This window comes from Muntiacus reevesi, chromosome 12 (assembly GCF_963930625.1).
Source record: "Muntiacus reevesi chromosome 12, mMunRee1.1, whole genome shotgun sequence".
Classification (NCBI taxonomy): Eukaryota; Metazoa; Chordata; class Mammalia; order Artiodactyla; family Cervidae; genus Muntiacus; species Muntiacus reevesi.
The window spans coordinates 27,922,812-27,949,014 of NC_089260.1; the positions used below are offsets into that span (position 1 = coordinate 27,922,812).

At 33.0% G+C, this 26,203-nt stretch overlaps 1 protein-coding gene across 3 annotated transcripts in view; it reads right to left on the reverse strand.

Annotated features, from left to right (window-relative positions):
• Nucleotides 1–13,031: 13,031 nt before the first annotated feature.
• The window catches only part of CSMD3 (CUB and Sushi multiple domains 3), a 1,308,014-nt gene continuing 1,294,842 nt past the window's right edge, over nt 13,032–26,203 (reverse strand). For all 3 annotated transcript variants that reach the window (XM_065902671.1, XM_065902670.1, XM_065902669.1), the window contains 5 exons: nt 24,718–24,876; nt 22,335–22,447; nt 20,152–20,239; nt 17,067–17,202; nt 13,032–13,191 (listed from right to left, as the gene is read on the reverse strand). In XM_065902671.1, the coding sequence (XP_065758743.1) occupies nt 13,032–13,191; nt 17,067–17,202; nt 20,152–20,239; nt 22,335–22,447; nt 24,718–24,876 (656 nt within the window). The remainder of the gene's footprint in view (nt 13,192–17,066; nt 17,203–20,151; nt 20,240–22,334; nt 22,448–24,717; nt 24,877–26,203) is intronic.

A 26,203-nucleotide genomic window follows, 5' to 3' on the forward strand; every position in this document is an offset into this window, starting at 1 on the left:
GGGTGGACTTACAGAGAAAGACTGGCCAAAGAGGCCTTCTGATCATCAGCTACAAGAGGGTCCAGAAAAGACTCTGATAGAGCCAGAACTCCTGTGGCAGGGGCAGTCCATGTCCCTGCACACTTGGTGCCTCTAGGATCCCTGAAAGCAAAGTAGCTGTGCCACCTTCACGTTCAACTCTCACTGGGGCAGAGCAGCCACAGGCAAAAAGTCTTGTGTTTATGCACACAGGGTCACTTTGGCTGTGTCTGACTCTTTGTAACCCTGTAGACTTTGGCCTGCCATGCTTCTCTGTCAGGGAGGAGGGTTCTCCATGCAAGAATACTGTAGTATATTGACCAAAACTGGTTTCCATATCTTTCTAGAGCACTATATTTCCTGCTGCCCTAGCCTCAAACTCCCCTGAGTACCTGGAGCTGCCAGAACCCCTGTGACCCAAGCAACTTCACCACTTCCACACCTGGCCCTCACAAGGGCAAACCCAAGTCCTCCAGGACAGCCACAGGAGCAAACCCCAGTGGACGACTCGCATGCAGAGGTGAAAATAAAACCACAATTGAAACCCAAGGGCAGTGTGACTAAGTAAGAAGACCCAAAACCTTCCCACCAGCTGTACAAACAGATTAAATCCACATGGTCAACTAGGCAAACTCTGTGCCTGTGGAATTTATAAAAGGCCATTGAAAGCTTCCACAAAAGAAAATGCACTAGTTCTGATAGCTGTGGATATTGGAGGCAAGAACACAGAGAAGTAGGACCAGATTAGAATCTGAGCTGCCCCCAAACAGGTTCAGGGGTCAGCACAGTGGGAGGGCATCCGAGGGAGGTGAGGTGGACTCTGACTCCCAGGGGAGGGGAAGGACTTTGACAGCAGTGACTCAAGAAAAACACTTATTATTCTTATGCTTTGACTTGTTTTGTAGATGCTTTTGTATATTTTTTTCTATTTTTTTCTGTTTTCCACTTCTGTTGTAGTTGTCGATTTTATTGGCACTATGAAATCTTAGTTACGCTTTTGAGCTTTTTTCACCTTTTCTTCTTCAATCATATGTTCCATAGTTGTTATAAACCTCTGCCTCTACATTTGGCTTTTGCAGTTCTGGGGAGTTTTCCTTTTTTAAAAATTTCCCCCTATTTTTAATTTTTTAAGCCTATTATTTTTTTCTACATTTATTCCTTTATTTCTTTTCTTTATTGTTCTTTTCCCCTTCCAGTTAATCTTTAATGTATATAAATCTTCTTTACCTGCCTCTATTTAACTTTGCATATCTGTTCTTTCTTTCTTTTCTTCCTTTCCTTTCCTCTCAATATATTTGCTAGTTTTGTTTTCATTGCTTTATTCCCCACTTGCCACTTTGCTTTTGTTTTCCACTTTGTGATGTAGTTAGTTTTGTTCTTAACTGGTAAATATAATTTTCAATTTCTTTTGCTCGCTGGGTTAATCTATTGTACTTTATTTTTGTTTTGACTTTGCTCATGGATATATATGTGTGTATATTCCATTTATTTTAATTATTACTTGCCTGATTATGTAACTGCCATTTTCTGGGTTTCATCTTTGGATTCTCATTTTTGGACATTTGTTTAAATCTCACTTAATGCCATAACAAACAACTTTTGGAATTGTTGCTCCTGACCAGGGATCAAGCTCCGAGCCTTCAGAGTGTGAGCACTGATTCCAAAAGACTAGAATAATGGAGAACTAACCCTAAACTGAACTGAACTGAACTGAACTGAAGTTACTCAGTTGTGTCTGACTCTTTGTGACCCTATAGACTGTAGCCTACCAGGCTCCTCCCTCCACAGGATTCTCCAGGCAAGAATACTGGAGTGGGTTGCCATTTCCTTCTCCAGCGGATCTTCCTGACTCAGGGATCAAACCCGGGTCTCCTGCATTGCAGGCAGACGCTTTAATCTCTGAGCCACCAGGGAAGCCCCTAGGGAGTATCAAATAGTAAGAACTCACACAAAGGAAGCCAATTGAATATAAGACCTGGCATCACCCAACCACCAGTAGTACCCTGTACAGGATGCTTCATATAAACAACAAACGAAACAAAAGTACAAGTCCAATCATCAGCAGACAGGATTACCACCTTACTCAGCTTTGCCCATCAGAGCAAAAACAAACAACAACAAAAAAACTCAGCAAAAATCTCACCCTATAAGAAGCTTACACAAACCACTGGACCAACCTTAGGATGGTGAAAACCAAAAGGAGAAAGAATTCAACCTGAAGCCTGGGAAAAGGAGACCTCAAATACATAAATTAAAAAAAATACATTGAAAAGGCAGTGAAATACTACACAAATGAAGGGAAAAAGTAGAACCACAGAAGTCCAAATAAATGAAGAGGAAATAAGCAAACTACCTGAAAAAGAACTCAAAATATTGATAGTAAAGATGATCAAAACCCTGGAAAACATAGGAAGAAAATGTAAGAATCAATTAAAAAGACCTAGATGAATTAAAGAATAAACATACAGAGACAAACAAAACAATTGCTGAAATTAAAAATACTCTAGAAGGAATCAATAGCTGAATAACTGAAGCAGAAGAATGACTCAGTGAGCTGGTAAATAAAATGTTGGAAATAGCTTCTGAAGAGCAGAATAAAGTAAAAAGAATGACAAGAACTGAGGGTGGTCTCAGAGCCCCCTGGGACAATATAAAATGCACCAACATTTAAACTATAGGGGTTCCAGAAGAAGAAGACAAAAGGAAAGGGTATGAGAAAACTTTTGAAGAGATTATAGTTGAACATTTCCCCAACATGGAAAAGGAAATAGTTGGTCAAGTTCAAGAGGCACAAAGAGTCGCACACAGAATAAACCCAAGGAGAAACACACCAAGACACATACTAATCAAACTAACAAAGAATAAACACAAAGCATAGTAAAAGCAGCAAGGGAAAAGCAACCACTTAACAGCTGATCTTTTAGCAGAAACTCTGCAGGCCAGAGGGAATGGCAGGATATATTTAAAGTACTGAAAGGGAAAAATCTACAACCAAGATTACTGTACCAGCAAGGATTGCATTCAAAACTGATGGAGAAATAAAAAGGCTTTCAGAAAAGCAAAAGTTAAGAAAATTCAGTACCACCAAACTAGCTTTACAACAAATGTTAAAGGGATTTATACAGTTAAGAAATATAACAGAAGAAAAAGGATCTACAAAATCAATCCCAAACAATTAAGAAAATGACAATAGGGACATATATATCAATAATTACTTTAAATGTAAATGGGTTAAATGATCCACCCAAAAAACCCAGACTGACTGAAGGATACAGAAAGAAGACCCATATATATGCTGTCTACAAAAAACACACTTCAGACCTCAAGACACATATAGGCTTAAAGTGAGAGGATGGAAAAATATACTCCATGCAAATGAAAAGCAAAAGAAAGCTGGAGTAGCAATTCTCATATCAGACAAAATAGACCTTAAAATAAGGAAGATTGCAAGAAATAAAGAAGAATACTACATAATGATCAAGGGATCAATTCAAGAGGAAGACATAACAAGTGTAAATATCTATGCACCCAACATAGGAGCACCTCAATACATAAGACAAACAGTAACAGATATAAAAGGAGAAATTGACAGTAACACAATAATAGTAGGAGACTTTAATACCACACTCACAACAATGGACAGATCATTAAAACAGAAAATTAATAAGGAAACACATGTCTTAAATGATACATTAGATGGATCTCACTGATATCTTCAGGACATTCCATCCAAATGCAGAAGAATACACCTTCTTCTCAAGTGCACACGGATCATTCTCCAGGACAGACCACATCTTGGGTCACAAAACAAGCCTCAGTAAATTTAAGAAAAATGAAACCGTATCCAGCATCTTGTCCAAACACAATGCTATTGAGACTAGATATCAATTTCAAAAAAACCAAAAAACTGTTAAGAAACACAAACACATGGAGATTAAAGAACATGTTTCCAAATAACCAACAGGTTACTGAAGAAATCAAAAGGGAAATCAAAAAAATTCTAGAAGTAAATGACAATGAAAACACAACTCAAAACCCATGGGATGCAGTAAAAGCACTTCTAAGAGGGAATTTTATAGCAATACAATTCTACCTCATGAAACAAGAAAAACATTGAAGAGACAACCTAACTTTACACCTAAAACAACTGGAAAAAGAAGAAGAACAACAACAAAAAATTAGTAGAGGGAAAGAAATCATAAATATTTGAGCAGAAATTAATGAAAAAGAAATGAAAGAAACAATAGTAAATAAATATTAGTAAAACTAAAAGCTGGTTCTTTGCAAAGATAAACAAAATTGAAAAACCTTTAGCCAGACTCATCAAGAAAAAAAATCAAAGTAACAAAATTAGAAATGAAAAAGGAGAGGTTACAAGAGACAATGCAGAAATACAAAGGATTATGAGACTATTATGAACAACTATATGACAACAAAACGGATAACCTGCTAGAAATGAACAGATTCTTAGAAAAGTTCAATCTTCCAAGACTGAACCAGGGAGAAATAGAAATTATGAACATCCGAATTATAAGCACTGAAATTGAAGCCGTGATCAAAAATCTCCCAAAAAACAAAAGTTCAGGACCAGATGTCTTCACAGGAGAATTCTACCAAACATTTAGAGAAGAGCTAATGCTTATCCTTCTAAAACTCTTTCAAAAACTTGCAGAGGAAGGAACACTTCCAAACTCATTCTACAAGGCCTCCATCACTCTGATACCAAAACCAGACAAAGGCAACACACACACACACACAAACTACAGGCCAATATAACTAATGAACATAGATGCAAAAATCCTCAACAAAATTTTAGCAAACAGAATTCAGCAATACATCAAAAAGCTAATACACCATAATCATGTTGGGTTTATTCCAGGAATGCAAGGGTTCTTCAACGTATGCAAATCAATCAATGTGATACACCATATTAACAAATTGAAAGATATAAACCATATGATCAGCTCAATAGATGGAGAAAAAGCCTTCAACAAAATTCAGCATCCATTTCTGATAAAAGTTTATCGAAAAATGGGCATAGAAGGAACTTACCTCAACATAGTCAAGGCCATATATGATAACCCTACAGCAAACATTATTCTCAATGGTGAAAAATTGAAAGCATCCCCCCTAAGATCAGGAGCAAGACAAGGGTGTCCACTTTCACCATTATTATTCAACATTATTCTGGAAGCCCTAGCCACAGCAATCAGAGAAGAAAAAGAAATAAAAGGAATCCAAATCAGAAAAGCAGAAGTAAAGCTCTCACTGTTTGTAGATGACATGATACTGTACATAAGAAACCCTAAAGATAGTCTCAGAAAATTACTAGAGCTAATCAGTGAATTTAGCAAAGTTGCAGGATACAAAATCAATACACAGAAATCACTTGCATTTCTATATACGAACAATGAAAAATCAAAAAGAGCAATTAAGGAATCAACCCCATTCACCATTGCAACAAAAAGAAATATCTAGGAATAAACTTACCAAAGGAGACAAAAGAACTGTACACAGAAAATTATAAGACACTGATGAAAGAAATCAAAGACATAAACAGATGGATAGATATCTCATGTACCTGGGTAGGAAGAATCAATATTGTGAAAATGACTATACTACCAAGTTCAATCTACACATTCCATGTGATCCGTATAAAAGTACCAATGGCATTTTTCACAGAATTAGAAAAAAAAAATTTCACAATTCATATGCAAACAAAAAAGACCCAAATAACCAAAACAGTCTTGAGAAAGAAGAATGGAGCTGGAGGAATCAACCTTCTTGACTTCAGATTATACTACAAAACTACAGTCATCAAGTTAGTATGGTACTGGCACAAAAATAGAAATATAGACCAATGGAACAAGATAGAAAGCCCAGAAATAAACCCATGCACTTATGATTATCTTATCTTTGACAAAGGAGTCAGGAATATACAATGGGGCAGAGACAGTCTCTTCATTAGATGGTGCTAGGAAAACTGGACAGCTATATGTAAAAGAAAGATATTAAAACAACTCTTAACACCATACACAAAGATAAACTCAAATTGGGTTAGAGACCTAAAGGTAAGACCAGAAATGATAAAACTTTTAGATGTAACATAGGCAGAACACTGGATGATGTAAATCAAAGCAAGATCCTCTATGACCCACCTCCTAGAGAAACAGAAATAAAAACAAAAGTAAACCAGTGTGACTAAACTGATTAAACTTAACAACTTTTGCACAGCAAAGGAAACTATAAGCAAGGTGACAAGACAACCCTCAGAATGGGAGAAAATAGCAGCAAATGAAACAACTGACAAAGGGTTAATTTCCAAAATATACAAGCAGCTCATAAAACTCAATTCCAGAAACACAAACAACCCAATCAAAAATTAGGGAAAAGACCTAAACAGACATTTATCCAAAGAAGACGTACAGATGGCAAATAAACACATGAAAACATTGCTCATTGTTAGGAAGATGCAAATCAAAACCACAATGAGATATCACCTCACACTGATCAGAATGGCCCTCATCAAAAAGTCTACAAGCAATAAATGCTGGAGAGGGTGTGGAGAAAAGAGAACTTTCTTGCACTGTTGGTGGAAATGTAAATTGATACAGCCACTATGGAAGATGGTATGGAAATTCCTTAAAAAACTAGGAATAAAACCAGGATATGACCCAGCTATCCCACTCCTAGGAATATACCCTGAGGAAACCAAAATTGAAAGAGACACATGTATCCCATTGTTCATTGGAGCACTATTTACAATAGCTAGAACACGGAAGCAACCTAGATGTCCATCGACAGATGAATGAATAAAGATGCTATGGTACATATACACAATGAAATATAACTCAGCCATAAAATGAAACACATTTGAGTCAATTCTGATGAGGTGAATGAACCTAGAACCTATTATACAGAGTGAAGTGAGTCAGAAAGTCAAAGATAAATATCATTTTCCAATGCATATACACAGAATCTAGAAAAATGGTACTGAATAATTTATTTACTGGGCAGCAGTGGAGAAACAGACATAGACAATAGATTTATGGACACGGGGAGAGAGGAGAAGAGGCTGAGATGTATGGAAAGAGTAACATGGAAACTTACATTACCAAATGTAAGTAGATAGCCAATGGGAATTTGCTAAATGGCTCAGGAAACACAAACAGGGGCTCTGTGTCAACCTAGAGTGGTGCGATGGGTCAGGAGATGCAAGAGAGGTTCAAAAGGGACGGGATATATGTATACATTGACTGATCCATGTTGAGGTTTTACAGAAAAAAAACAGAATTCTGTAAAGCTATTATTCATCAATAAAAAATTAAAAATAATTTTTATAATGTTATTAACATATATGTCTTCCTGGAAAAAAGTCAAATGAAAAGATTGCAATCATTCACACTCCTGATAATTGTGACTATTTGTATTTTATTTCTTTGCTTCAAAACGTTTATGTTTATATTTGGAATAAACAGAAAAATGAAAAGAGAAAACAGTGGTAAGAAAGAGTGACTTTTGTTTTAAAAAACTGAAGTCTTCATATCATTAACTCTGAACATAATTTTTAAAAATTACTTTTAAATGCATGGTAATTTCTAATGCAATCCCAGATCAGTGAATATTTATACTGCTTACATATTGGTAACTAGTGATGTATTTTTCATCATACACAAATAGTTTATAATGTGAAAAGCACATGTCACGTACTTCTCTCTTGATTATTTCCTTTAGATAACCTATTGAGAAGAATTACTAGGTGAAAAATACTGATTTTGTTTACTTAATAATAGCATATCTTTAAATGTAAATTTGATTTTTGTCTTGTCTAATTTATTTGTTGAATAATTTTGAATGCTTTTTTGTCAATAAACTTCAAATGACATTTTATAAAACTTCAATAAAGATTCCTAGGAAAACATATACTGATAAAAAGTAAACAGAAATTCATCATTGATATCGTGAATAACTTCTGGTCATTTCGTCAAGAAATGTCCAAGTTTTCCATTATATTAAATTGACCTAATACGGAGTCTTCAAATTAACTTCAACAAATTCTGAATATTCTGAAGACAAATATTGATGCCACATAACCCATATCACCTTTATACTCCTTAATCTTATTCAGTAGGCTAGTCAAACATTTGCTTTTAATGCCATAGAAGTCAATTTTAACAGAAAAAGAGTGAAAGCTTATAGAAATGAACATAGTTACCACATAGAATTATTATGTGACTTCTATGTATACTTTAAAAAAATTATTAATAGCTTGACAAAACTTTAAATTACCTCAAGATAAGATCTATGTGTTTCTTATATTCATCCACAAGACATTATACTTCATACTAGAGTATTATGTGAATGTTTAATGTTAGATAACATCTGCTGTATTAATACATTAATTAATGACATTTTGCTATTTATACTCAGTCTTTCCTATTAGGGATTTCTTCTTAGAAATGTTTCTTGTTTAGGTTGCTATTTGGTAACTAAAGTCCAACTCAAGTCCTTAATTTTCATTGCCAATAACTCAAGAGAAAGTTTTATTCCTTGTACCATCACAATGTACTTGCTGCAAATGCCAATCTCTAAAGCAGGGTTCTAAACCTGGTATGCAAGTAGAATTCAAAAAATGTGTAAACACAGGTGGGAAAATGCCACACCTTTATCTTTACTGTTCTTCTCCTTAAAATATAGTATTTCCTTCAGTAAAAAGCTGGGTAAAAATCATCTCTGACTTTTGTCACCTATAAAAATCACATATATTTTGTATCACGTTAAATATTACAAATATATCAAAATATTGCTTATGATGCTCTTTAAAATTACAGAAATTATTAGCCCCACTACTTACTTAATGTATCAGTAGAGAAGTATGTCAATATCTCTCTTTAAGTAAATATTCATATATATGTATGTTAGTATATATTTACTAGAATATTTGAAAATATTTTAAAATTATTTTATCATTAATTTCCTTTTTATTTCATCTTATGTATTTAAAATCTTTGATCTAAAAAGGGTGCCATAAACTAGAAAAGTTTTGGTTTAAAAATAAAGAGATTATGGGTACTTGATCTATAACAGCTGTGTTAATTGGCTTACTGGGATTACAAAGCAATCAGGTGACATTTTCCAGGTAACACATTTCTTTCTAATAAGTTCCTTCTGAAGACACAAAATCTTAACTAAGCGATATGAAGAAAATACTTATTAAGAAGGCCTTTTGGTTTATTTTAACTCATAATGTGAAGGTGGGTTTACATTTTTCTCTATATCTATGTATATCACTTATTTTGTCAAAGCATTTGGGATTATCCCTATTTTCATAGGTATGCAAATACCTATAAGCAGGATTTGGATTTTATGAGAAATTAAGCACAGATTTCTTGTTTTTTTGTTTGCAATGCAACTTATAGCTATGAATTTGAATGTGTAGAATATACTTCTTTTTCAGGACTAATAAAATTATTACACATGGGAACTTATTAAAAGTTGGGAATGTATCTAGCAGGTGTTCACTAGCTCTATTGCTTTGTATACTAAAGAATGAAATCCAATGTTCAGTGGCTGTTCAATTCTCCAGTAATTTTTAAACCTGCTTTAAAGTACTTCAGAATATCAAACTCATGAAAGTAATGAAAGAAAGATATTTCTCAGATTTTTACACATGTATATCTTTTGAGATCCTTATTCCCTTTCCTCCAAAGTCATCCTAAAAAAAAAGAGAGAGAGAAGCAAATCAATATTTCTCTCAGCCAAGTTTCAAATTGCCCATTTTTAATTATTTCCTAGACTTATAAGCTTCTATAATTTTATAGAGGTGCTTTTCCCCCTTCCTTTAACAATGTCTGTTTTAACTTTATAGATATTTATAGATTAGTACTTTGACAGGAAATATATTCTTATTCTCTTTAAGAGACTCTCATATAGATATTTTTATTGACTGCTTTAGCTAATGTTATTGCTTTTTTTCTTTTCTCTCATATAAGTGAAAAGGACAGGTAAAATATATCTGACCTTTGGTTTATGCCCATAATAATTTTCATTAGATTCCATTATCAACAGATCCTGAGTGGGACCTATGGCTTTAATGTTCTTAAATATAAGGGGCACTCAAGAAGACTCTTTTTAAGTTACTTCCTTAATTGAAATCTAATAACAGAGTAGAACTGAAATGTTCTGATCAAAAAAGAAAAAAAACTATGTACATCAAGCTATAAATTTTAAATATCTCACAATTGTTAATTATACTTCAATAAAGTTATGAAGAGATTAAAATTACTTCCACTAAAATTGCTGCTAACTTTTGAGGGGGTTAAAAAGATAAAGAGAAAATTTTAAAATGAGAATTAATAATAAAAAGGCTAAAAAGGATAAGACACGAAAAAGAGGAAAGGATGCTAAGAAAAGCATCAATAGAAAGAAAAATCTAAAGTTGAAAAATAAAAAGGGAGGAAAAGAAAACACAGGGAGTAATAAACATAAAGACAAATAACAACAAGAGAAAATGCGGAAGATACAAAGTGAATTAAAGGTGGAGATAATACAGTTAATGAAGTTAAAACAGAAACTACAATATATCAAGAAGCAATTATTTCTAAAATAAAAGCATAATAAACAGTGATAGACTTGTGAAGACTGGAGATTCAGGTCTTGACATATAAAGACAATGTGTTCTGTAAAAAAGAGCTATCTAATAAAATTGAATTTCAATCACTTGTGATTTGAACTTCATAGAAACAATAAATCTCTTGAGTACAAAACACTTTCCATGTTTCATCCTGGAGAGAGAGATTTGTTATTGAATATTAGTTTAATGTAGCAATTCAAAAGGTTATTGGGTCCACACCTAAGAAGCATGCTTAACATAAATATCTCTAAGAAATACACTATAGAAATACAAGAAATCATTAGTTATATCTAATTTTAGATAGTATGAATTATTGAAATATTGACACAAGGTAAATTCTAAGATGAGGTTTTTATGCTACTATTATGTTTACTGCGAATCTGTTTACTTTTAAGAGTGTTATACTTGGGAACTACAGAACATGAAAAAAATACCCATATTTCATTATTATGTTGTGAACTAAGTATATGCAGTTTCAGAACTTTATTATAACACCAAATAAAGAAGGGCGGCTCATTCCTTTTACTAACCAGTACACCAACAGACAATTTTGAAAAGAATACACATTTTACAAAAGCAATTATCCACTTTTATTTTGTTTACATTGCACTGAAAATTTACATCATACTTTTACAAAGTTTTTTTTTCATAAAAATATACTTCTTTACAAAAGTGTATGCATTAATATAAGAGGAGTAGCCAGTTGCAGGAGAAACATTGTTTAAACAAGATCTTAAATGTATTAACCTTAACATTAATGAATGAATCATTGTTATTGCAGTCATTTGAATAAACAAGAATAAATAACTGATGGAATAAAATTTAAAACAGCATCCTGTCAGTAGAGTACAATGTTGGGAAAATTATATGAATTTCCAAAACAATGTATCTCAAAGTGGTTTACAAGAAATCCACTACATGTTGTAGAGATAGATCCAAGCAGCGCTCTGGGTGCAATGATTTCTCGTAGGCACTCTGTCTCATGATACAAAAAGTCGAGACTGTTTACAACTTTATCCATATTTGAAAGGGACAACAATGAAGTGTTCACACTGGGTACATAATTTATTCAATGAAGTAAAACATGCTATTAAAGGAAGACTATGACCTATTAAATCAAAATGCTGGCATTACTGTGATACAGTTGTAAATAACTTGCAAATACATACCTTAATGACTATGAAAGAAGCCTGTCATATCTGGAAGCTGCTTCATAAGAATAAGAAATTGGTAAATCCACAACTTTAGGAAATAAATTTATATTGGTGATTTGAAAATAATTTTACTTTTAGTCATTTTGATTTAGGCAATGGTCCAAAATATAGTTTACCTCAATGTTAACTAAAAAGTTTAACAAGCTTATACTTCTAACTCACTGTTAGATAAAAATTCAAAGCAATATTAAATAAATCTGAAGACTCAGCTGGAAGGAAAAACAGATAAGTTATAAACTAAATAAGTAGATTGATAGGTTCTATTTGGTCTTGCAAAATATTAGAAAGAATGGTAAAGAATGGTAAGTTTGGTATCTCAGAAAGCTGCAAAATCATGATTATTATAGACAGTTTTTGCCAGCTAAAGTTGTTTCTGAGGGACAAAAAAGATTGAAGCAAGGAATTAAACACTTACCCCATGGCTCACTGAATAATATTGGTTACAACATAATGAGCAAAATCAGGAAAATAGCATGATGATCTTGCCATTTGCAGAAACTATGACAACCAGTCTAAAAAAAGATAGCAGTATGATACTGAAGAACAAAAACCAGAAAGCATCAAATCAGCGTAGGCAATCTTATCTCATCTGTGACATAAATTAGTTCATAAACATTTCAGGGCATGACTCAATCTGAAATAACCAGGGAAGTGAAGAAAACAATGACTCAATTAATAGGAAGGAACAGCTGATAGAGTGGTGTGAAATACAGACTTACGGGCGTGATACAGCTCATGACAGTTAAAGAGAAGTCAGTGATCTATTGACTCTTGTAAGTATAGCTCTTATTTTCTACCCTATATCATTTTTTTAAAACCCAGTCCCTCTAATATAGTTTATAAAGCACAGAAATACTGATAGTGGATGCTCCTCCAATATATGCAAATAAGTTTATGTTTTAGAATAATCTCCTTTTTAAAAAAAGCAAATAAACTGTGAGTAAGCACTCTCGGAGTGCAGCCAAATTTCTGTAAAATTCTCCATGGTAAACATGAAGAAGAATTACGGTCCAGTTTATGAAAAACCACTCTTCTCTATCATTCCACAGGAAAGGGTGACCCAGCGAGTCCTGATAAGTGTGCTTTGATTTGTTTATCAGTGACCTAAATGTGCACTGTTTTGTGTGTCGATTTCCAAGCTTCTGAAGAAGGCCAAAGCTGCCACGTTATACCATTGTGCAGACTGTGTTCAAGTTGGGATCGAACCGGACTGCCTTCCCTTCCACTGACTTTGCGTTGGTGTCATACATGGGATTTTCAAAAGCTGCTTGGCCATTGTTATTTTCATGAACTGAACATCCTGTATACTGGGTTTTGGGAGCAGTCCTGTTGATGAGATCACTAATTAGTTATACATTAACTTTCTCCTAATAACAGCAGAATAGGGCTCAAAAACAATATATCAATACCTGAGTTATCACTGTTAATGGATAATATAACTTGAAAATATTGAGAAACCACAATTCATCAAATTTGAATAATATATCTGTCATTTTTAAATCATGAGTAACTTTTATTATTTACATACAATATATATTTATAAACAGTACCAATATAAGTAGTTTAAGTATAAATAAATATTATGGCTATTCTTATAAAGTTTCTTATGAGATAATGTTATCATCAATGATCATGTAAAATATAGCTAAATTATGATGATGATGAATTCAAATTCCATTACTATTCATTCCTCAAGTATTTATTGAGCATCCATTACATGCTAGGCATGACCCTAGGCATTGGATATATAATTTTTCTTTTTTACAAAAAACATACAAACTTATTACTCTCATATTACAAGGATAGCAATGAATAAATTAAAAATAAACAAGAAAAATGAAACAAGATAATGAAAATTGTTTTGCTGAAAAGGAAAATGGTTAATATGACCAGAAGTAACTGGGAAGCATGTTAGGAGAGGTAATAAAGAAAATAAGGAAGTAAAATTTAATCTGAGACTTGAATGACAATAAGGAGTTCATTCTGCAGTAATAAGCAGGGAGTTCCAAGAAAAGCAGACATCTAATGCTGACATCTATTTTTGGAAAGTGCTTAGAGTATCCCAGAAACATAAATACTCAATTGGCTTAAAATTATATACATTAGAACAAATAAACTCAAAATCTGAAAGAAAATGACTAACTACACTGATATTTCATGTCATGAAATAGTTTCCAGAATTCTTGATAACTGAATATTTGCTATTAGTTAATAAAACACATGGAATCTAAGCTGGCTGGTATAAGTTGCTCATTTTGAATCCCTCATTTATTTTTTGTCTCACTTTTGATTAATGTTTTATTTCTAATTTCTCTTTCCCACATCCTACTGCATAATTTGCTGATATTTGTAAATCAAATGATAAAAAATCAAATTACAAAAAGGTCATATATAAATCAAATTATAATTTTATTTGTAAATCAAATGATTAAAGGCATACTTGAGTTTGAGCAAACTCTGGGAGATAGTGAAAGACAGGGGAGCCTGGTGTGCTGTAGTCCATAGGGCCGCAAATGTTGGACAAAACTTAGGGGCTGAACAGCAGCAACAAAGGCGTACTTACCCCTACTTGTTCCTCAAGCCTAATTCCTAAAAAGGCTTTAAAACAATTCTCTTTTGCTTATAAAAAATAACACAAAATTTCAACTACTTATTTTATTATAATTTGTATTTGCCACTCTGTGATTATACTATCCTTAGCACATTTTCTGAACTTTTCTTTGTATTAAAAATTGTCAGGGATTTGTATGATAACATTTAAAAAAATCTATCTAAAATTGCTTTCAATAGCATCATCTATATATATACATATATATGATTATATAACATGAATTATATTGCTTACAACTTGCTTTTGTCAGGTGTATAATTCTAATTGATCATATTCATCTCTCTTTTTAAACTAGATTCACAATAAGAACAGAAGCAACATCATTTCCTTCTAATTAGGTAAGGATCACAAAGGTGTAAAAGATTTGTTTCTGCAAATATTAAGCAACAACTTTAAGGAAAATAATATCAAACTTTAGAAAAGTGTATACCATCAATAAAAATTAACTTAAAACTAATCAATGTTATAAACATAAGAGCAAGATCTATAAAATTCTTAGGAGAAAACACTAGGTAAACCTTCATGACCTTGTATTTGGCAATGGTCTCTTAGGTATAATATTGAGAAAAGTAACAAAAGAAAAAAGAAAAAAATGACTTCATCAAAATTAAAATTTTGGTATATCAAAGGATACTATCAAGAAACTGTAACTACAACCCACAGAAAGAGAAATATTTGCAAACCAGATATCTGAAAAGGGTCTAGTATCCAGAATATATGGAGAACTCTTATACCTCAAAAATAAGACAAATGAGTCAATTTCAAAAATGGACAAAGAATTTGAATAGGTATTTCTTCAAAGAATGTAGACAAATGACTAGCAGACACATGAAAAATGCCCAATATTATTAGTAACTAGGGAAATGCAGATCAATATCACAATGAAATACCACTTCACTAGGATGGTTAAATGAAAGTGAAATCACTCAGTCGTGTCCCACTCTTTGTGACCCCTTGGACTGCAACCTATCAGGCTCCTCGTTGATGGAATTTTCTAGGCAAGAATACTGGAGTGGGTTGCCATTTCCTTCTCCAGGGGATCCTCCTGACCTAGGGATCGAACCCAGGTCTCCCGCATTGCAGGCAGACGCTTTACCATCTGAACCACCAGGGAAACCACATTAAATGTGGTTAAATGAAGGAAAAAGGTTAAATGAAGGATTACCATATAATCCAAGAATTTCATTCTTGAATGCATACTCAAAAAACTGAAACAGGCGTCTGAACAAAACTTGTACACAAACGTGTCTAGCAGCACTGTTCACAATAGCCCAAACACAGGAATAATCCAAATATCCATCAACTGATGAATGGACATATTTAAACACAACATATTCAAACATACAATGGAATGTTATTCAGTCACATAGACAATAATATGTAGATATGTAGTATGATATGGATAACCTTGAAAACACTACATTATATTTAAGAAGCCAGATGCAAGATGTCACTTATTGTATGTTTCCATATATATAAAACATCCAGAAGGTGAATCAAAGTAGTTGCCTGAGACTGGGGTAGAAGGAGTGACTGCTTAGTGAGTACAGCTTCCTTTTAGGCTGATGGTTCTGTGACATTGTGAGTATACTAAATGTCACTGAATTGTACATGTACAACAGTTTAAATCATTTTATGTGTATTTTACCACAATAATAAAAAATGATTAGCATAGCTTGCTTTATGAATAAATTTAGTGATGATTTTTATCATTAATAACATCTGATATTGACAAGGCCTGAATAACTGCTAAGGCACAATTGTTACAAATTTGCGTAACATTAATTAAATCATTCTTAGATAATATAGACTGTCATTTATAATAAGGACATTAGTTTTGATAAAAAAACATTTAGGAATTTATTTAGTTATCTGGTTACCAGCATACATTCTTCTTCTTCTTTTTTTTTTTTGGCTTTTTTTGTTTCCTTAATAAGGGATGGTCTCAAATAGTGGATTAACTGCATAGTAAAGCCCTTCATCAAGATATTGTAATGGATGTAGCAAAGAAGGGGTCAACTGATAATCTATACAGTCATGCATGAAATATATAACAAATATAACATACTAACTGCATCATCTTCTAAAAACAACAGAAGAGAAAAGAGAGGACTAGATTTTATTGTCTGTCAGCCTGGGTAAAATCTGTCAGTACTGTCATATAAACTAAGAGGTTTAAACATAAACTTCTTCCTTTTTTTCTAAAGAAATGTGAGAGCAGATATCACCTCTTCAATCTAAACCTTAACTTAGATTTTGTATCTCTATAGTTTCAGCATGGATAATGTAAAAATAAATTATACAAGAAGTTACATTACAGAAAATTGACAGACAAAAGGAGGAAGGATAAAGCTGAATGCTTGCAGAACCCAACAGAGCAATTTTAGTTGTGTGTACATTGGGGTGATGGGATGATGGGCAGAGGAAATAATGACTTTAACAAACTGTGGTTATATTTGCTACAATAATCCAGACCAAAAAAAAAACAAAAAAACAAAAAAACCCAGAAGTTAGAATTTGAACTCTAGAGTAAAAAGAACATAAAATATAGATTTGGGAAACATTTTATACTCAACATCGATAAACTTACCTTTGTTTATAGAGATAAAATCCAAATCCTGCAAATATAAGTGCGAAAAAAGGCACCAGAATAGCAATGGCCACGGAACTACTATTTGTACCATGAGGTTGATTTGAAGAATTTGAGCCTTCTGACATATTCAGTCCTATAAAAGGAAAAAATAACATACAGATACAAAAGTAGGTCTCTTTTATCAACTTGATATTTTTTATTTAAAAAATTAATTTATTCCTTGCTCAAGATATTTATCTACTTAGAAATACAAAAATAATTCACAAAACTCCTTCATTTCCACACAATTTTACACAATGCCTACTATGTATATTTTTCCAGGAAAGGATACTGAATGAAAAATAAGCAGAGTCTCCGAACTTGAGTTAATAACAACTGTAGGAAGACTACAGAGCGACAAAGTAAGTGTATATACGAAGCATGAATTAATGTTAAGCATATCTGTATGCAAAGGATATGTGGTAGGAATAGGAGGCTAACATGATAAACTATCTGAAAAGGCATAAATATTATTCTAAAGAGCTCAAACTTTCCACCTACCTATAGTGAGGAATAATTGAAGATGCGTAGGGGAAAAAATGACTTAGTGATAAAATACAAGATTTTAAACTGTGACTAGGGTGAGACGGACTTGAGAGAGTCTTGTCTGAAGGCAGGAATAGTTTGAAGACATCCCAGTTAAAAATGGAAATTAAGATGGGAACTATAGCACTAAGAAGAGCATGAAAATATAGATTTCCAGGAACATTTCATATTTCAAGTGAACAGAAGTTATTTGTGTGGATGAAACATGAAGGGTGTAAGAAGGCATAGGATTTAGGAGTGTTCTCCCTGGGACTGAGTAAATGGTTATGACATTAGCATAGCTAAGAGATGAGAAAAATGAGATTTGTCAATGTGTTGGCACAGGGACTATGGAAGAGAAATAAATAGCAAGCTCTTTTTTCAGAAAGAAATAGTTTTTCTTTTTAATAGGTTCTGTTTTAGACATGCAGTGCTTGAGATGCTCTGGGGAATATAATATGAACAAATCTTGCATTCAGTTATATGACTGTGACAATGTACTATATTAGTGAATGTCTTCTATTGATTTTAAAACTAACAATTGTGGCAAGACATTATCTGAAACGGCATCTCATTATTGTTCATTTGGGGAAAGTCGATTTACTTTTTTGATAAATATTTAACTAAATCAAATGTTCAACTAAGTCATGCTTTATTAACTATGCCAAAGCCTTTGACTGTGTGGATCACAGCAAATTGTGGAAAATTCTTCAAGAGATAGGAATACCAGCCCACCTAACCTGCCTCCTGAAAAATATGTATGCAGGTCAAGAAGCAACAGTTAGAACTGGACATGGAACAACAGACTGGTTCCAAATCAGGAAAGGAGTATGTCAAGGCTGTATATTGTCACCCTGCTTATTTAAATTATATGCAGAGCACATCATGTGGAATGCTGGGCAGGATGAAGCACAAGCTGGAATCAAGATTGCTGGGAGAAATATCAGTAACCTCAAATAGGCAGATAACACCTTATGGTATAAAGCGAAGAAGAACTAAAGAGCCTCTTGATAAAAGTGAAAGAGGAGAGTGAAAAAGTTGACTTAAACCTCAACATTCAGAAAATGAAGATTATGGCATCTGGTACTATCACTTCATGGCAAATAGATGGGGAAATAGTGGAAACAGTGTCAGACTTTATTTTTTTTTGGCTCCAAAATCACTGCAGATGGTGCTTGCTGCCATGAAATTAAACTTTGCTTGGAAGGAAAGTTATGACAAACCTAGATGGTATATTAAAAAGCAGAGACATTACTTTGCCAAAAAAGGTCCAGGTAGTCAAAGCAATGGTTTTTCCAGTAGTCATGTATGGAAGTGAGAGTTGAACTATAGAGAAAGCTGAGTGCTGAAGAATTGATGGTTTTGAACTGTGGTGTTGGAGAAGACTCTTGAGAGTCCCTTGGACTGCAAGGAGATCAATCCGAAAGGGATCCATCCCTGAATATTCATTGGAAGGACTGATGCTGAAGTTGAAACTCCAATACTTTGGCCACCTGATGTGAAGAACTGACTCCTTGGAAAAGACCCTGATACTGGGAAAGATTGAAGGTGGGAGGAGAAGCGGACAACAGAGGGTGAGATGGTTGGATGGTATCACCAACTCAATGGACATGAATCTGAGTAAACTCTGAGAGCTAGTAATGGACAGGGAAGCCTGGCATGCTGTAGTCCATGGGCTCTCAAAGAGTGGACATGACTGAGAGAAAACTGAACTGAAGTCATACCCTAGTCAAGGTTAAAAACATTAGTACCATTTTATATTTTAATTTTCCAGGGACTCATAAAACTTACAAAAAAGTTCAAAGCAATGGAATTTTAAAGATAAACATCAAGGAGTAGCTTTTAGAACATGGATTTACTCTTTATGCATTACTACTACAATATAATAATGAGAGACAGTATACTTCTGGAAAATTATACACAAAAGTTATGATAATAAATACAGTCAAATGAGACTATTAAATATTTAGACACGTTTGAGAAGAGTTGGAAATAAAAATGACAAAACCCTGTGCCTCCCACCACAGGAACATTTACATAGCTGAATAGCACAAAGCCCCAAAATGGTTCATTCCTCAAAGTAACTTTCCCATCCAGATTCTATGAGTTTCTCAAAGTGCCACTACATTTTTCTTTGGGGGGGGTCAGTAAGAAAATTTCAAATATATTCAAATGTAAGAGAAGTAATACAAATCTCATAAGATAAAATTATTCACAGTTAAAATTTTTTTTAATCTTTATCACTTTTACTCCTTTTTACTTGCTTGGGGGAAAGGCAGTTTGTCATGTTTATTAGAAATATGATGAAAAACTAAACACTATATTGAGTTGGAACACAGAGAACAAATATTTTAAAGAATGCAATTATTTAAAAGGCTATCAAGTGTATCAATGTATAGTGCTGACAATACAAAATTCAAAATGCAGTAAGTGTGCCTAATGTACAGAATCCATTTTATTTTCTTATGATATCTTGAGTAATAAAAAAAGTACATGAAAATGAAAATGACTACATTACCTAGTCTTTGTAGTCCAAATTGCCCATAATCTTTACCCTGAATAAATCCTTGAAATACATAAGTAGCTCCATCAGGCTCAGCGGAAACCTAAAAATATTTATGTTTGATTAAACATGAAAGCTGGTCCCAGATATATTTTCCCAGTCTAAGAAAATATTCAGATTTACTAAGAAATGAATATTATGCACAATTCCTTCTTCCATATCTTCTTCTGTGTAAAACAGAACATCATGCAAATTTACCACCATTAAAAATAAAACGAAAAATTTCATCTTTAACTAGGATACTGGAAATAAGTGGCATTAGTTACTAATATAATGATACAGATTTATAGATTTATTTTAGGTGAAGAAACTGATTGTCAAGAAAAAGACCAAGGATATGATAAAACAGAATGAGGCAAATAGTCAATTAACAATTAAAATATAATAATACTGTACTTTGTAGATTCGATTACTGTTCAGCATACAGGCACTAATTCTCTCCCTTCCCATCAACCTTCATGAAAAGTGTATTCATTCTTCCTCATTGAGTTGGATTTGGTCCTGTGACTTGCTTTGGCCAATGGAATGTGGGTGGAATTGACAATAGGTTAGGTCCAATCCTAGGCCTTAAGATGTATGTTTCCCATTATAAGTGGAAGAAACCATATAATCCATGGTCACAAAAGACCAGGGATTGTATTATTTCATAAATATGAAAGCCTAGAACAGTGAAATATAGAGACAGAAAATAGAGTTGTGGTTGTTTGGATTTGGGGGAGAAAGGAGGGGTGGATGGGTTGGGTGATATATAAAGGATATGGTTTCTTTTTGAGGAGATGAAAATATTCTAAAATCAACTGTGGTGATGGTTATATATCTGTAAATATACTAAGAACTACTGAACTGTATACTTTAAATGAGTAGGGTACATGAAATATATCTCAATAGGGCTGTTAAAATAAGGGGGACGTATCTCCACTTTGCCCCTCAGAGTTTCAGGCCTTTGGCAAGAGAAGGACATGTTCCTGGCAGCTGCTATTCCTCCAGCCTGGACCTGACATGAGACATCTGGAGCAAACCTGAACTTGATACCACAGTTTCAAATGGAAACCGCCAAGCTAAACTCAGACACATGAGAAAGAACTAAATACATGTTGTTTGGTCCTGAGATTTTGTGACTCTGCCTAATGCTGCAAATGCTATTAACTATACCTTGCATGTAAAATTCTATACATAAAAAATAGGTTACATGCATAGTGTCATTTGATCTCACTAATAAAATATGAGTTGATACATTTCAGTGTTGCTGATAACTAGTCATATGAATTTACCCCAAAGTTTGTTCTGATTATTATCAGTGTTACATAAGTCATGTATGTTATTGTGAAAGCTGCAAAAAACCTTGCATCCTCGCCCTAAAAAGCAAAGTATTATACCAAATTATTCACATAAGTCTGACATTTCAAAAGTGATTTATTCCTTATTATCAGACATACCCTGGACAAGGTCATTTTTAGACACAAAATGCTTCTAAAAAGAAGAGCTCAACTCTAATAGTTAAATGAATGAATTCATTTTATTTGTTTCCTAAATGAAACAATCCAAGTGCACTGAACATGAGTTAGACCTCAACTCCATGAATAATGGCACAGAAAGGGAAACAGGTTGCACTTTCTTTTTCTCTCAGGAACCAAACTTACTCTTCATATTTAGAAAATTTTATAAAGTTGGCTATGAAGAAGAAGTTACATGAGCCACGTCCTCTGAATAATTACCATAACCTCACTTCGGAGGTACCCTGTTCTAGTCAGTCACTTACATGAATGGAATTTCTAAACTGGCAGTTGGAAGCAACAAACCTTATACTTACACACTGCCCAGAAGTCTTTGATAAAATGAGCATGGGAACTCCAACTATATGCTCTGAAGTAACAAAACTTTTACAAGGAAAACTTTCTAGGTAAAAAGAGAGTAGGTCATAGGCTTCAGTAGTTTAGACACACTAGGTTACTAAGTATTTATATTGAATCATTTATTTTTTCAAAACAAATTAGTTATAATAGTAGTTTTGCTATTTTATGTGTGTGCATTTAACTAGCTCAATTTAGAAAATTACATTTTTCTGTAATTTTAATGACAAACAATAGCACAAATATGTTATTAAGTTTAGCAGCAGACTTTTAAAGAACTATACTTACAAAGCCATCCATTGCCCAATTTTCCTCCTTCATTTTCTTCACAGAAGCTTGAGCTGGTACTTTAATAAGATAGATGTGTAACATTAGGCGAGCTTCTTGGCTTTTATATACTCCTATAAAATATAAGGATGTTTAGTCTACTAATTTTGCAAATAGTTATGTTTCACTTTATTATCTATAGCTCCTTAAATATATATTAAATACATGTGATAGGAAAAGAAAAAAAAGCAACAAATCAAGTCCAGTTTCACCCAGAATGCTTTCTCACAAATCTTGTAATATATAGCGCTCTCTCAGCTGAAATTCTCAACTTAACTCTTACTGTGGGGTTTAAATTACCTATGCTATTAAAATCAAATATTATTTTTGTCAATAATATAATTCCATGATTGTTGTAAAAATGATTTATTCCATCAGTCAGATTTAAAATACTCAAGGGTATGAATCAAATGTTGAAACTCTTGACATTTTCCTCAATAATTAATTACATGCCCATCCTTGGAAAGAATATTCGAGGTGCTACTGGAACCACGAAGATGAATATGTGCTTCCTATAGAAATATGTGATGCTTACAATAATTTCTGATGAAATAGGGGATATAATGACAGAGATAGAGAATATGATGAATTAAAGGCCAAAAGAAAGAAGGATCATTTTAAACCGGAGTGATTAGGAAATGCTTATTAAGAAAGAGTATTTGAGCTGGATCACAAAAATCAAGTAGAATTTTTAGTTGAAGAAAGTAAATACAGAATGTGGCATAAAGAAGAAAAGCAAATGTATTCATTTTATTTTTCCCTGAATAGGAGTACTCTGAGAGTAGGAATAAGCTGTAATATAAATGTGTTTTGGGGGAACTGTAGAAAATCAGATTCTAAGTAAAAATTTTGTGATTAACTGATGGTTGAAATGACTCATTAATTCATTCACTTACTATTTCACCTAAGCAATAAGGTATCATAAATATAATACATAGATCTCGATCAAAAGTAAATTATAATAGAGAAAAGACACAAAAGTAACCAAAGTTGCTGGAAAAATGTTATAATTAACTCTATGTAGACAGTGATAGCAAGTTAAATTGGTCTAATTATTTATGTTTATTTTTCTATATTTGTAGAAATTTGATTAGGATAAATATATATTTACTTAGTGCCAACTTTCTTACAGAAAAAAAAAAACTCATGTTTCAAAATTAAATAGATCAGTAGTCACAATTTAAATGCATTCCTTTAATTCAACTTATATCATGTAACTGTATATATATTTAAAATTACAATACACATTAACTTCTAATACTTTTATTTTGGGTTTAGTGTAGAGCCATTCAATAATACAAAATGATGCTGTATAGTTCTTGTAAAATTTATAACATCAATAGATAAAATTTTATTTCCTACTTTATTTATACCACAAATTCACTATTAATAATTATATGAGATATATAGTCAAGATGTTTAAGTATACACATTACATATTTTCAGTATCAATACTTTTAAAATATATCTTTAAATGAGAACAATAGCTCAAATTCATTGAGACCAATTTTGCCCCAGTTTCATCTCTAACCTCTGAGGTGCAGTAATGAGCTGGAAGGCAAAGAGGTGCTCTCTTAGGGCTTGAATTGTTGGAGTAGACACAAATTATGTCATGTCATGTCATTTCAAGTCATGTCATGCCATGCTATGCTATACTACACTATGCTATACTTTCAAATAATGAAAAGAAGAAAATGAAATAAGACAAGACTGCCTGTAACTAACAGAGTGAGTCTATTTGTAATGTGAAGGCTACTTTACCCAGGATCATCAGGAGTACTGTTGACAAGATTACATTAGAGGAAACATCTGAATGTCAGAAAAACCATAGTAATCAAAGATAATGGGGGAAGTTTGCGCTAGATCAAAGAAACTTGAGAAGGCTGAGAAGATGGATAGGGCTCTGGGTTCCTTTTGCCTAATTAAGGTAGTGTAGCCCTACATTTTCCATCTTAAATTATAGTGTCCTCCTAAACAGTCTCATCTGAAGACATGATTTGTTGATGATAAAACAGCTTGCAAATCACTGATCCAGTCTCTTTGGTGTTATGAGAATAGAGAAAGAGTTAGTTACATTCAAATTAAAAGTTCTGTTCTATTTCATGACATGTCGTTCTAACCATGTAAAAATATTCTTGAGGGAGCTTATTTCAGAATCACAGAGTTTTATATCTGTGTAGTAATATACATACATCAATCAAACCAGAAAGCCTTATTTCTGAATGAATTATGAATGCCACCAGAAATAAAGCAAATACTACACAGTATAAAAATCACTAATAAAAATGATGAGATGATGGAAATAAAGGCATGAAAGAAATGTTTCTTTTCTTTAAAGTGATACCTGAAAGTAGCAGTTCCATGTTGCTATTGCTGAGTGTTGCATTGACTCTCCCAGTGGAAGCATTGAAACTGGTAACTGTCAAGGTCATGGGTTGCTTCCTTCCTTTATAATTGTAAGAGCCTTTCCATATATAATTCTGGGCAAACACATCATCAGGAACTGTGAACAAATTAAACATAAACATCAATTATTAAAATGTATTAATTATTAAAACATAAATAAAAAATTTTACAGTGCCCTATAAATATAAGCATTAAGTATTAGTATTAAGTATAAGTATTAGTTCATAGAATAATCATTTTTCTAAATATACAAGAAAAAGAAGGTGCATTATAAAATAAATTTTTCACATATGTGTTTGAATCTTTTTAGAATAAACCAAAATAATGATAGCCTAGATTTGTACATACATCATCATCAATGAGAGATAAGTAAGCCACACCAATTAAAGACGTTAAGACTGAGAATCCAGCTAAATGCCATTTACTTATATTTGGCTTCATATAATATCTTTCTTTCAGAAGGAAAATAAAAATATTTTATTGAGTCAAGTCAGTCTATATACAAATTCCAGGACGCCTGCTCTTCACCTAGCAGCAGAGATAGGCTCACAGGAAGAAGGACATGGAGTTAAAAACTCCCTTGCTGAGCAGCCTTGGAAGACTGGCAGGAAGGATGCTCCTTGTCTCCTTTACAGAACACTGAACTCAGTTATTTCAATAATAGGTGCTCCTGAGGAAGAACAGGGTTCCCTTGGTTTGCTCCTCACAGCTTTGAGGTTTACAAGTATTTTTAGAAATAAAAGAATTGTCACTAGAATTGGTGAACTCTCATGGGAAAGAGATGAGTTGTGGTAGAATCAAAGAATATTCTACTATAAAATTTTCACCCAAAGAAGAAACATTCTTAATATTAAATGCATACAAATAAATAAGACATTATATTTATATAAAATAGTAATGTAATTTATAACCAATATAAATTAGATGTTTCAAAGTCTACTTAGATCCTGGTAAGAGGCTGAAAAAAGCTTCCGTTAATCCTCTACATCACAATAAAGCACATTTTAGATATCAATCCTTCAAAACAGCCATGCCTGTTTGTGTGAGTGAATGAATAACATAGATTTGGAGAAAAACCTTTCTTTTTTTCTTTCTAACACAGTATTGACATTTGTTACCTGATTTTCTCTACACCCATCACAATTCTTACTGCTCCAATCACAGAAACTGAAGTTACAAATTGTACATTCCCTGAAATCTACTCAGCAAACAAATAAAGCTATGGTAGAAGATGAATACAAAGTGCACTCATGAGTTGAGTTGTTTTATTGTATTCGATAATTCAGAAGCAATATAGCAGAGACCAGAAGTGCAAGTACTGGAGCTAGAATGCTTGTATTGATACTTAAGTCCCTCCTTTACAATTTACATTGTGTGGTTTCTCCTAAATTACTTAACTCTCTAAACCTGAATTTCCTTATCAT